The sequence below is a fragment of the Octopus sinensis genome, linkage group LG6 (genome assembly GCF_006345805.1).
Source record: "Octopus sinensis linkage group LG6, ASM634580v1, whole genome shotgun sequence".
Lineage (NCBI taxonomy): Eukaryota > Metazoa > Mollusca > Cephalopoda > Octopoda > Octopodidae > Octopus > Octopus sinensis.
Genome location: NC_043002.1, coordinates 98,607,819 through 98,622,293, shown reverse-complemented (window position 1 = coordinate 98,622,293; position 14,475 = coordinate 98,607,819). Strand labels below are relative to the sequence as shown.

At 35.1% G+C, this 14,475-nt stretch overlaps 1 protein-coding gene across 2 annotated transcripts in view; it reads right to left on the bottom strand.

The window, feature by feature from the left end:
* LOC115212774 (semaphorin-5A) overlaps positions 1-14,475 on the bottom strand; it is a 455,488-nt gene that overhangs the window by 106,857 nt on the left and 334,156 nt on the right. For both annotated transcript variants that reach the window (XR_004999783.1, XM_036504186.1), the window contains exons 5-9: positions 13,924-14,020; positions 12,332-12,440; positions 11,912-12,010; positions 6,602-6,815; positions 1,194-1,282 (exon numbers count right to left, since the gene is read on the bottom strand). Coding sequence is in view for 1 of the 2 variants with exons in the window: in XM_036504186.1 (XP_036360079.1) it covers positions 1,194-1,282; positions 6,602-6,815; positions 11,912-12,010; positions 12,332-12,440; positions 13,924-14,020 (608 nt within the window). In the remaining variant the exon portion in view is untranslated. The remainder of the gene's footprint in view (positions 1-1,193; positions 1,283-6,601; positions 6,816-11,911; positions 12,011-12,331; positions 12,441-13,923; positions 14,021-14,475) is intronic.

The following is a 14,475-nucleotide window of genomic DNA, read 5'->3' as shown; positions in this document are numbered from 1 at the left end:
ACTTTCAAAGGTCAGATTTACACTGATTTTTTGAAGGGATTATAAGGTGCACTAATTAGATGTTGTCATTACAAATAATAATAATAATAATAATAAAAAACATTGTGTACAGTGCTCAGGTGCACTACAACTCATCTAAGTGTATATATAATCAGTGTAGTTTCGGCGATTTCGAAAGCATGAGGGCCTTAAAGGATGCAGTGTCATGGCAGTCAACAACGACGCAGGCAGTTTATTCCATGCTTCAGCAACTCTGAGCGTGAAAAATTGTTTCCGAAAGTCATGGGACTGTGTTGTTTTCTGACTTTGGTAGGCATGTCCACGTGTGTTAGACACATGGAGATCAAAATCTGTCTAAAATTTGTAGCAAATTGTGCTAACACTACTTTCAGACTTGCAAAATACTTTCATTACTTAAAAAAAAAAAAATTTAAAAACCGGGCCCACAGCCATTTACCACCTTGCCAAAACATCTGAGGGATCATCATGGAGTTGAGGTAGATGTTTTCAAGAAACAACTTGACCTCCTGCTATCCAAGGTTCCAGATGAACCAATATCAAGGCAGTAGACCCAAAAGAGGGCAATAGTGTCAAACTCCCTCCTTCACCGAAAGCCAATCATGTAAGAGTGGCCTTTGAAAAGGTGATGACAATGGCAGTGTCCTAGCATGGCCACAGCTTTAGGGCTGAAATGTGTAATAAAAGAATCTCAGATGCAAGAATTCTTTCTTTTTAGCTGATGCGAAAAATAATGCATTTGGTACAGATACAAATAGTAAGGCAAGGTTTAAAGTAGGAAGATTACATGTAAGATGTAAATATTCATTTGCATGCAGGAATATGCACATATACATGATAGATTTCCATACAGTTTCCATCTATCAATTCCACCCACAAGGCATTGGTCAGCCAGTGGCTACAATAGAAGACTCTTTCCCGAGGTACTGCACAGTGAAACAGAACTCTAAACCATGTGGCTATGAAGTGAACTATGTATCCCCACTTGTTATGCATGTGTGTATGTATGAGTGTGTGTGTGTGTGTATATGAGTATGTGTGTGTGTGTGTGTGTGTGTGTGTGCATGCATGCATGTTTTTTATACAAAGATGTTTATACAAAAATGATAAAATAATTCATGTCTTGTTTTTTAAGTTGGAAGTGGCGGTCATATTAGAAAATTGAAGGAACTTACTTTGCCACAGTTAATATATTCAACAGCAGTTTCTCGGAAAAAGAAATATATGTGGCTCTCTATTTCATATGATGATACAAAATTGGGTTCTGGAACAGAAAGAAACCAAACAAATGATTAAAACTAACAAAGCTATGCAATTCTTTAAATAAGAGAAACAAATATTTACATTTGCTGTACCATTATTTATTTTCATCTTTCAATAATATCACATAAATAATGTGCTTTATTTGCATACTCTCTTGCAGGTTACTAAGAATATCAGCTGACAACAAAGAATACACCACATAAGTTTAGAATTCCAAATGCTTCTCTTATTATTTTAATCTTAGGTTTATATATATATATATATATAGATAGATAGATAGATAGATAGATAGATAGATAGATAGATACATAGATAGATATACATACATATATATGTATGTATATATATATATATATATATATATATATATATATATATATATATACTTACATATATATATAGATATATAGATAGATAGATATATACATACACACATATATATATAGATAGATATAGATACATGCACACACACATATATATTATATATATATATATATATATATATATATAATATATAGATAGATCGATATACATACACACATATATATATAGATAGATATACATACACGCACACACACACACACACACACACACACACACACATATATATATATATATTATATATATATATATAATATATATATATATATATATATGCATATACATATACATATACACTAAATGAATTTAGAAGTCAAACCTTTCATTATTTTTATCTTATGTTTTATATATATATTGTATTCTAAACATACATGCATTGGAATATTTTTTTTTTTTAAATTTAAGTTTAAATATTTGTATATTGTTGTTTGGGTATCATAATATAAAGAATGACATATTTCAGCTATACAAACTGATGAAAAGGGAAATGTTTCTTATCAATTACAGTAACAAGTATTGTTTGAGGTCACAATCATATGACTTTTGTTGTTTAAACCAAAAATATACATACTACAGAGAAAATAAATATTCTCCAAACAATATTAAGTATTAATCAACAGGGGAAAAAAAAATTTAGATATATATATATCACAAATGTACTTAAATATAGCAGGTCACATGTTTTTATTGACCAACAGCGGCATTCTGTTTTCATAATGCAACATGCAAAACTGAAATAAAGCCGCTTTTGTAATTCATAACAATAAAAAGAAAAAAAACTGCTGATTTAAACTGAATTTTCAATTATTTCTTATTGTAATCCCTGACAAGTACAACTTATTGGTTGGTTGGGATCTGTATTTTTGCTTTTTTATGCTTTTTTATACTCTAGTTCTTTTATTCATGATCATGGCTGCTGAGAAATTGTATTTTATGATATAGCTGATATAGTCAACTACACTGACCTTGGATGAATGAAAAGCAAAGCAAACCTGGGCAGAATTGGAACTCAAGACCATATATGAATACAATCAAATAATCATAATAATAATCATAAAGGTACAAAGCCTGAAATTTTGTCAGAGGGTGGTGGGTGGAGGTAGGGGTGCTAATTGATTACATCGATCCCAGTACTTAGCTGATTGCTAATTTTATTGACCCTGAAAGAATGAAAAGCAAAATTGACCATGGCAGAATTTGAACTCAGAACATAAAGGCAGACAAAATGTCACTAAGCATTTTGTCTGGTGTGCTACCAGCTCTGCTAGCTTGCCACCTTGTGAATTCAATCAAATAATACAATGTTTTGTTCTTTGACATAGTACCACTTCTACCATCAATCCTCCTGTATTTTAACTCCAGATGCCAAAATATTTCAATATCAAATCTCCAGCCATCTTATCATCATCATCATTATCATTATCATCAACAATGTCATCATCATTTTAATGTCTACTTTTCCATGCAAGCATGAATCAGACAAGATTGATTGATGCAGATTTTCTATGGATGGATGGATGCCCTTTTTGTCACCTTCTTGTCTCCAAACAAGGCAATATTTTCTCATGGCAAGACATGTCCTCATTGAAGAGTGGCAACAAGGGACACTCTACATAACAGTGATGTTTGTTTATATCAATTGTATGATATTAAGACAAGGAGACACAAACACATACATATATGCACACACACACTCACTCATATATAAGGTAGACATTTCTCAATCTCCATCTACCAAATCCACACAGAATGCTTTGGTCAACTCTAAAAGCCATAGTGCAGACCCTTCTTCCAGACATTACCCCAAGGTGTCACAGTATGGGACTGAACCTGAAACCATGTGGTTGGGAAGTGAACTTCTTAACTACATAGCTGTGTCTGTGCTATTATTAGGTATAATAAATTTCTTTCAGAGTTTGATCCATAGCCTCAATGTTATAAACTCAAAGTTGTTTATATTCTTAATAACTATTTCTATAAATTTAGAGATAAGGGATTAATCAGTTAACTCCAGTACTTGGACTGATACGTCATTTTCTCAGCCCCAGATGAATGGAAAGTCAAGCTGTCTTACAAAATTTTGAAATCAAACATAATCTAAAGCTGAATTCTCTAAAAAGATAATTCCACAAGGTTTTTTTTTTTCTTCTTTTGACTTGCAAGGTCTGGAGGAAGGGGCTGTACCATGGCTTTCAGAGGCCCTCTTAGACCAATATGATTGATACCATTAATGTTTCTTTTGTACCTTTTAAGTCAACACTTGTAAGAAAAACTTGAGCAGGAAGTAAATTCCAGAGGGCCAATGTTCTGGGAAGGAATGAGTGGGTGTAATTATGAGTGCAGGGACTGGGGATTTGGACATGATATGAAGCAGTAATGGTCTTTCATATAAAGGAATTGATTAATTCAACAAATTAATAACATACTTATTGCTTTTTTACAGATGAAATATCTTGCTTAGGAATGTTGATTGCAACCATGTTATAGACAGTGGAATTTTGAGAGAAAATGTTGATGTGTCACTATTCCAAATACCTTAAACTGAGATATTTAGAGTCTCCCCTTTCACAGACACACACACCTATCTTTCCCCACTTTTATCACCCTATCTCTATCAATGGAAGGAAAAAAAGGAAAGAATAATTTTTTCTCAATACTTTATAATATGTTTTCTTTAGAGTTAGAATCTCTTACCAAACACACATGGTTTAAAACAGCTGCCACAACACAGCTGAAGTTTTAAATTCTTGTTTCAGAAACAAAATGTTTATGTTGTATAACAGACAACATTAGATAGGAAGAAAAAAAAATCTGCCAATATTATGTAAAATGCAGACATCAGCAGAGAGAGAAAAACTAAACCAAACCAATGGTTGTTTAAAGTTACAATAGGTTTCAACTTCGAAAGAGAAGATATTTGGTGGTTTAACTTTCCATGAAGCTTCAGTTGCATACCATACAATATCACTATCAAATCATCTGGGCTATTCTTAACCTACATTTTCAACAACACACTTAAAGAGAAATAATTGGAATTTAGAGAAGTTGAAGTCATTGAAGGAATAATGCATCAAAGCCCGAAGATCTCAAGTTAATTTTCAGTCATAGTAGTATTGGCAAATTGGCTGAGTAGTAAAAGTGTCAGATAGATTGCTTTGCAGTATTCATTTTGGCTCTCTCTCTCTGTATACTCTGAGTTCAAATACTACCATGGTCATCTTTACATTTTAGCCTTTCAGAACCAATAAATGAAGTTCCAGTGCTGTGCCAGATCAATTTTTCTCTTTCACCCATTCTTTCTTTTTGTTTACCTCACTTTCTGGAAAAAATTAGTTGTGGTTACATCTGGAGAGGTATAGGCTCTGCTAGACCTAATACTATCCAAAATGTGCCATATGTCATTACTACACCTCTATGATTCTATGAGGGGTTGAGGGCTATAAAAAATATATATATTGATTGTAGCCTTATGTAAAATTTTAAGTGATTCAAAGCAAGAAAGCTTAACTGTTTTACACTTGTGTTGGAATAGATCTGATCACATTGTTTTTATAGCTTCTAGTATCAAGTTCAGATCTTTCTTGAGTAACTGTTTTACTGTATTTAAGTACTGCTGAATACTATAGACACTAGAGCTATAACAGAGAAAATAGTATTAGAAGGTGATCAACTTCTGTGAAGAAATCTGTTTTATTCTTTGTATGCCAAAAGGAATCACAAACCAATATCCATCAAATAGATAATCATACTGAATGTTGAGATATATCAACTATACACAGCATACAAAAATGACTGGAATAGTTAAATGGCTTACAATTTATAAATGTTGAAAGTTCACAAATTAGTGAAGCTACTATGTAGTTAAGATCGACTTATAATTAGCATGTAAACTGTTTAAACTTTTTCCAGCTGAATCAAGATATAGCAACTGGGCATTAAAAACACATGGTTTAAAACAGCTGCCACAACTGAGCTGAAGTTTTAAATACTTGTTTTAGTAGCAAAATGTTTTCTTTAGTCTAGCCAGCTGAAAATATGTTACCCCCAACAAGACTGCATAACTTAAGCAGGAACATTACAAGGACAGCTATATTAACATAGTTCAAAAGACTTTTTATTAAAAGAATAAATATTTTCTGAAACAAATTAAACATTCAGAGGCATAGTATTTGAATATCTGCAGTAATTAAAGCACTTAATTATGTAAAACAAACTCAAATCCTATTGCACACAATACTGAGTGCAAGAGTAAAAATTAAGTACTATTTTACTTCTTTTAACATACATACTATTAAAAATGCAAACAAAAAATGTCAATGTGAATTTTACTATCCAGACGATGAAGTAGGCTAGCCCAGTAGGTAGATATAGAAGGAGAAGTCTAGACATTGGAGGTTGAGTAGAAGTCATTTGAACGTGCGATATAACAGGGGCGACAAGGATTTCATAGCTCACACAGCCACTGTGTAGTATGCAATATAACAGTAGCAGAGAAAAACTAAAGAATACAGAGGAAGAAATGGTGAAATCATATCTCAGGATATTAAAACTGACAAATGAAATTATAAAAATATGATAATAAAAGTTCAAGCTGGGTGCTAATATCTGATACAGGAGAGCTGTATTAGATATTAGGCCCATGATAGCAGAGATTAGACCCATGACAGCAAAGATAAAATAGATGTTAATGAAAGGTGGCGATCTGGCAGAAGCTTTACCACTGGAAAGTGTTTAGTGGCATAAATGCCACTGGGGTCAACTTTGCTTTTCATATTATCAGGGTTGATGAAATAAGTACCAGTTGAACACTGGGGTCAATTTTATCAAATTATCTCCTCCTCAAATTTGCTGGCCTTGTGCCAAATTTTGAAACCAATATATAATAACTGATATGATCTTTTAAAAACTACAAAATGAATTACCAACCATAGTTACTTACCATTTAGCCATTTGGAATTACTTCGGAGAGTTCTGAGAATTGGCAAGGGACCCAGAACACGAGATATGGCATAATCTCGAGCCTGGATGTCCACCACTGAACCAGTGTAAAAGTTCCCATCTTCACTAATAATTGAAGTAAAATTGTGCCGGGGACTATAGGGACACTTCTGTTTCCCATTTATCCTTTGCGAAACATGTTTGATGGAATTTACCTGCAAATAAATTTAATCAGTAATGTTGAACATAATCTACATTATTTACATCTAGCAGATATTTGTCCTCATTTTGTTTGTTGTATATATAAAAAAAATGAAGTATATAAAAAAAACAAAACCAGAATCACAGCAAGTCACTGGGGCATAAATGTATAGTGATGGCTTATAGCATTTTATAGTAATAAATTTAAAACTGTACCATTTCTACCAAAGGTAACTTTGCACACTGTTAAAAATAGAGCCTGGTTTCCTTTGTGTTAAAATCTTTCATAGATCCAATAAATACTTGTTGTTCCAGGCAAGCTTTATAAAAGGAATTGAAGCCTCCAGACTTTGCCAGCATGGAATAAGTGCTGGTTGTGATGAAGTTAATTGTTGTTGTCAAGTCCAAGTCTGTTCTGATTGAACAAACATATGGTGAAAGACATTCCAACCATAACCATTACTCTTTTACTCTTTTACTTGTCTCAGTCATTTGACTGCGGCCATGCTGGAGCACCGCCTTTAATCGAGCAACTCGACCCCGGGACTTATTCTTTTTGTAAGCCCAGTACTTATTCAATCGATCTCTTTTGCCGAACTGCTAAGTAACGGGGACATAAACACACCAGCATCGGTTGTCAAGCAATGCTAGGGGGACAAACACAGACACACAAACACACACACATACATATATATATATATATATACATATATATACGACGGGCTTCTTTCAGTTTCCGTCTACCAAATCCACTCACAAGGCATTGGTTGGCCCGGGGCTATAGTAGAAGACACATGCCCAAGATGCCACGCAGTGGGACTGAACCCGGAACCATGTGGTTGGTTAGCAAGCTACTTACCACACAGCCATTCCTGCGCCTATTTATTTCATTTATTTATTTTTGTATATCTAGGGTTATATGCTCCAAAATGTCTCGTCTTTTAATATTCTAAAGGAGGATCAGTAACTACATTTTGTAAAAGCCCGCTTTTGATTTTCTGTCTTTCTTTTTCCTTACATGACCCATATGCATTTGCGTAGGAGTGGCTGTGTGGTAAGTAGCTTGCTTACGAACCACATGGTTCAGGGTTCAGTCCCACTGCATGGCACTTTGGGCAAGTGTCTTCTAATATAGCCTCGGGCTGACCAAATCCTTGTGAATGGATTTAGTAAACGGAAACTGAAAGAAACGCATTGTATATATATATATATATATATATATATATATATATATATTATATACATATATATACGACGGGCTTCTTTCAGTTCCGTCTACCAATCCACTCACAAGGCATTGGTTGGCCCGGGGCTATAGTAGAAGACACATGCCCAAGATGCCACGCAGTGGGACTGAACCCGGAACCATGTGGTTGGTTAGCAAGCTACTTACCACACAGCCATTCCTGCGCCTATTTATTTCATTATTTATTTTTGTATATCTAGGGTTATATGCTCCAAAATGTCTCGTCTTTTAATATTCTAAAGGAGGATCAGTAACTACATTTTGTAAAAGCCCGCTTTTGATTTTCTGTCTTTCTTTTTCCTTACATGACCCATATGCATTTGCGTAGGAGTGGCTGTGTGGTAAGTAGCTTGCTTACGAACCACATGGTTCAGGGTTCAGTCCCACTGCATGGCACTTTGGGCAAGTGTCTTCTAATATAGCCTCGGGCTGACCAAATCCTTGTGAATGGATTTAGTAAACGGAAACTGAAAGAAACGCATTGTATATATATATATATATATAATATATATATATATATATATATATGTATGTATGTATGTATGCGTGTGTATATATGTTTGTGTGTCTGTGTTTGTCCCCCCCCCCCCACAACATCGCTTGACAACCGATGCTGGTGTGTTTATGTCCCCGTAACTTAGCAGTTCAGCAAAAGAAACCGATAGAATATGCACTAGGCTTACAAAGAATAAGACCTGGGGTTGATTTGCTCAATTAAAGGCAGTATTCCAGCATGGCCACAGTCAAATGACTGAAGCAAGTTAAAAGAGTATATCTTACATATAAAAATATATCACCATGTATCTCCACCCGCAATCATTGCCATCATTGGCAATGTTTCTGTAAGCACAAAGTGAAACAAATCTTGATACGAAAGACTAAATAAAAGCCACCAACTTTTCAATGGCTTACAAATACACTAAATGTAAAAAAAATTGCCAGATAGGCGCAGGAGTGGCTGTGTGGTAAGTAGCTTGCTAACCAACCACATGGTTCCGGGTTCAGTCCCACTGCGTGGCATCTTGGGCAAGTGTCTTCTGCTATAGCCCCGGGCCGACCAATGCCTTGTGAGTGGATTTGGTAGACGGAAACTGAAAGAAGCCTGTCGTATATATGTATATATATATTTATGTGCGTATGTGTATGTTTGTGTGTCTGTGTTTGTCCTCTTGGCATTGCTTGACAACCGATGCTGGTGTGTTTACGTCCCCGTCACTTAGCGGTTCGGCAAAAGAGACCGATAGAATAAGTACTGGGCTTACAAAGAATAAGTCCTGGGGTCGATTTGCTCGACTAAAGGCGGTGCTCCAGCATGGCCGCAGTCAAATGACTGAAACAAGTAAAAGAGTAAAGAGAGTATATGAGCCGAAGCCCACTGAGAAGGGGTCAAGAAAACCTGAACAGCCAGCCTACCTGTTAAAAATTCTTGCAGTAGAACATGAAGTAGGAAGAGCTGACAGCTTTTTCAAGTGAGTAGATCATAAAAGTCAAGGTCCCTGTTAACTAATAATAGCAATGTTACTCTGGTTGATATTATTGGCTTTTGAGCAGCTTCTCTTAGATTTACACAAGTAACAAATCATTTAAGAGTGACTCTTAAGTTTCAACTCCAGATATGATATGTAGATATATAATACTTGATATACTGGTTTTACTCTTTTACTCTTTTACTTGTTTCAGTCATTTGACTGTGGCCATGCTGGAGCACCGCCTTTTAGTCAAGCAAATCGACCCCGGGACTTATTCTTTGTAAGCCCAGTACTTATTCTATCGGTCTCTTTTGCCGAACTGCTAAGTTACGGGACGTAAACACACCACCATTGGTTGTCAAGCAATGGTAGTGGGACAAACACAGACACACAAACATACACACACATACACATATATATATACATATATACAACGGGCTTCTTTTCAGTTTCTGTCTACCAAATCCACTCACAAGGCACTGGTCGGCCCGGGGCTATAGCAGAAGACACTTGCCCAAGATGCCACGCAGTGGGACTGAACCAGGAACCATGTGGTTGGTTAGCAAGCTACTTACCACACTGCCACTCCTGCGCCTATTTTGGCTAAACTTCATTTAAAAATAAACCTTTATTGCTTTTGATGATGATTTAGCAGAAGAAAACATATTATATGAAGCAAGCGTTAGGAGCCTATGGGAGAGGAAAAGCAAATACAAATAATGTGCTGGAGTAAATGGAAAAGCCAGGTCTCAGAATGCTGGACCACACCAAAAGAGATGATAAGTAAAAAGTTAAATGATCTTCTCTCATGTCCAACACCCTAACCACCAAGCCATGTGCCTCCGCAAAAGAGATGCTACAGAATCATAACAAGTGGTGAGATGTTGGGCTGAAGTATACCTACCCAACCATGCCAATATGAAAGGTAGATGTAAAATGATGAGGATAATGTTTTTAAAACTTGAAAAATATAGTCTCTGTTTTAAAGAAAGTATTAAATGAGCTGAGTGGAATTTGGGTGCTTTATAGATTAAGCTGAGGCACAAAACAGATCTTTCTCTGGCTTATACTCTTTACTCTTTTACTTGTTTCAGCCATTTGACTGCGCCTATGCTGGAGCACCGCCTTCTAGTCGAGTAAATCGACCCCATGACTTATTCTTTGTAAGCCTAGTACTTATTCTATCGGTCTCTTTTGCTGAACCGCTAAGTTACGGGACGTAAACACACCACCATTGGTTGTCAAGCAATGGTAGTGGGACAAACACAGACACACAAACATACACACACATACACATATATATATACATATATACAACGGGCTTCTTTTCAGTTTCTGTCTACCAAATCCACTCACAAGGCTTTGGTCGGCCCGAGGCTATAGTAGAAGACACTTGCCCAAGGTGCCACGCAGTGCGAATGAACCCGGAACCATGTGGTTGGTAAGCAAGCTACTTACCACACAGCCACTCCTGCGCCTATATGTATCCATGATGATGATGATGAGGAGGAGGAGGAGGAGGAGGAAGAGGAGGAAAACCGGAGTCTTACTAATGCTGGTCATAACAATGAGAGTGAAGATCATGATATCAATGAGACAAGAGTTGGTAGATGTGAAAATAGTAATAGCACTGGCAGAAAGGAGGCTAACACAGAAGATATTACAAATAATATGGATGATGATGATGATGATGACGATGATGATGATGATGATGATGATGATGATGACGATGATGACGATGATGATGATGATGATGATGATGACGATGATGAGGTAGTGGTGTGGCTACTGCTGCTGCACTATCTAAAAGGAGATTAGTTTGGTTTTATCACAAATAAACTAAATCAAAGACAAGGTGTCTCTGCATTAGGATTAGGCAAAATGGATATATATTTATACTAGCAGTATCGCCTGGCGTTGCTCGGGTTTGTAAGGGAAATAACTATATAAGCATTTTTAGAGAGTTATAGCCAAAAAATAGCAAAAAATGCATTGAAAATGGAAAAAAAATGATGGTAAATTTTTTTTTAAATCGTTGACTCATCGTAGACATTATTAGAGAGTTACTTCCCTTATATAATAGCGAAAAAATGCATTAAAATGGAAAAAAAACTATGGTAAATTTTTTTTTAAATCATAGACTCATCGTAGACGCGCGCTAATACCCAGAAGGGCTCGATATGAATCACGACTATAAGATACCCGGTTTTTGTTAAACTGCACCGCAAAATGTGGGAGTAGTTAGGAATCTAAATCGTAGGAGACAGACACACAACTTGACTTTTATATATAAAGATATATTTCAAGTGAGAGTGGGGTGGGGAGGAAATCAGGCTGACCACTAACAATGGTCAGTTTATATAAAGACAGAAGAATCCAGTAATAGAGGACTTACATTTCGCCAACAGCACATAGGACTATAAGCATTGGTTCCACATGTCAGCACTTGTTCATGCTGGATTATCAAAACACGTACAAAGTTATGGCACTCATCCTAGGTAGAATAAAAATAGAGAAAATAAACATTAAGAGTGTGTGCATGTGTGTGTATGTTTGTGTGTGTATGTATGTGTGCATGCATGCATGCTTTAGTGTATAATTGTAGGTGGGTTGACATATGTGTTTGTATGTGATTTAACATGTGAATGTATGTTGAGAACACAAGTGTGTATTCAACAGTGTAGGGTATATATTGTCTGTCATTCTATATGTACAACATCTGTGAAAGTGTATGTGTGTAGAATGTTAAGAATGTATATGTGAACACAAGTTTGTATCAATATTTATATGTCTATATATATACAGGTGTTATTACTTTTGGAAGTCCTTTCTGAATACATGTGTCCAATGTTGCTTCTGAAGGCATCCATTCAGCATATTCGGTGAGTGTGAGATTTGCCAAAGATAACCGAAATATTCCATTTCTATCAAAAAAAAAAAAAGAAAAAAATCAGTTTATACTACAAATGCTTAATTAAACATTATATGATAATAATTATAACAATTGATTTCCAACAATGATATCTGGTCATATGTTTATAAGAAGTTATGGTCAACCATGTCAACCCAGATTGGTGCTTTATTTTATCAGTCCAAGAAGGGGAGTTTTATGTTCAAATTTCAACATAGTCAACACAATTTCTCATGCTGTTTATTCATTAAATTAAGTACCAGCAATATCTAGCAGGTAATTCAATTACACCTGTTCCATAGTCAACTGAAATTATTACATATTGATATTTTCGAAACCAAATTCTTGTGATCATGAGTTCAACACCCAAAACACATGCCTCCAAATTCCTAACTTGAGTAAAACAGGTAAGGGTTAATGACAGGAAGTGCATCCAGCTGTAAAATAATGCCTCAATAATAAGTCCTCACCCAACCTATACTAACACTGAAAAACAAATGTAAAACAGAGAAACGAGCAAACTAAATGAAAATGAGGGTTAAGTGCTGTCTTTTGAGTTAAAGGTGGTTTATGACAGAATTAATATCAGATCAGTAAAATATATAAAATACATCTACAGCTTATGTATCACATGACCTATAAACAAGAAATGCATAACAGCAAAAATGGACATTAACTGAAAAATATTGAGAAAGACTAATGTAATAACAATAATAATAATAACAATAATAATGATGATAATAATAATAATAATAATAATGCCCTGATGCAGTACCAGGCAGTGGCTCTCATGGCTTCTGATCTTAACTGATTGGAAGTGTCATCATGTACATTGTTTTGTCTTGGTATAAAAGATGGGCTACAGCAAATATTCTGCTCAATACCACAGATTTGCTTGTCAGTTGTTTGACCGTAACCAGTTGAGCATGTTCCTTAGTGGCTGACGATATGTGCATCTCTGATCACAAGAGAGAAGTAGTGGGGGAGCATCATAGCCATGTGTTGAGAGGGATTCTTTGGGGTTTGAATAATTCACCTCTGGAAACATGGGTGGTTCTTTCAACATCCTTAAACAACCCTTATTCAGGGACCTTTTGAGCGGGATGGGCTACTCAACCTGAAGAAAATTCTAACTGGACCCCACCTGCAAGGTCATGCACTGTTTACCTTGATATGAGATAACCATGTCGCGCACATATGGTTGTGATGCATGTGCCTGGTGTACCCTTATCAGACGGGTAGTCATGATGGGTATATTGGGCTTCGTATATTTTACCCCAGAGTCACTTTGATGGCATGAACTGCTCTCTCACACAATAATAATAATAATAATAATAATAATGATAATAATAATAATAATAATAATAATAATAACAATAACAATAATAATAACAATAACAATAACAATAATAATAATAATAATAATAATAATAATAATAATAACAAAAAAAGACTAAAAATATATAAAAGGCAAAATGGCAACAGAAAGTACATACCTAGCCCCAAGCAACAACTGGTGGTTCTTTTTGTCAATTGTTAATGGTACATTGCCTATAAGATCTTTATGGTGGAACTTGTAATTATTTAAGAGATCTGGAAATTAAAAAAAAACACACAAAAAGAAACAGGATGAGTAAGAGAATAAAATTAAATAAATAGAAATATGATGAGAAAAAGAAACAATCAAAGTAATTAACGAGAAAGAGAGCAAGATGGGCTGGAAACCATCAGTTTTAATACCAGCACTTAAGTGATCACAGTTGTTGTTTATTTTTTTTTTATTATTATTATATTTCAGTTACTTAGTTTTGAAATGTCATATGTTCTCTAGGGAATATAACAGATTTTGAGACGGGTTCCACGCCAAAAGTAGTTTTATGAAGTAATTATAAAGTAATTGGCTTCTGGTAATTGCTATTTTGGCTTTGTTTTCATAAGATTTAGAATACTTTGTAGCTTTACTTTATCTTGATATTGTAGGTGTTGCTGGTGTAAATTTTTATTTTCACATCACGACTGCCAGTGTCAAAGACAATAATGAGGTGTTG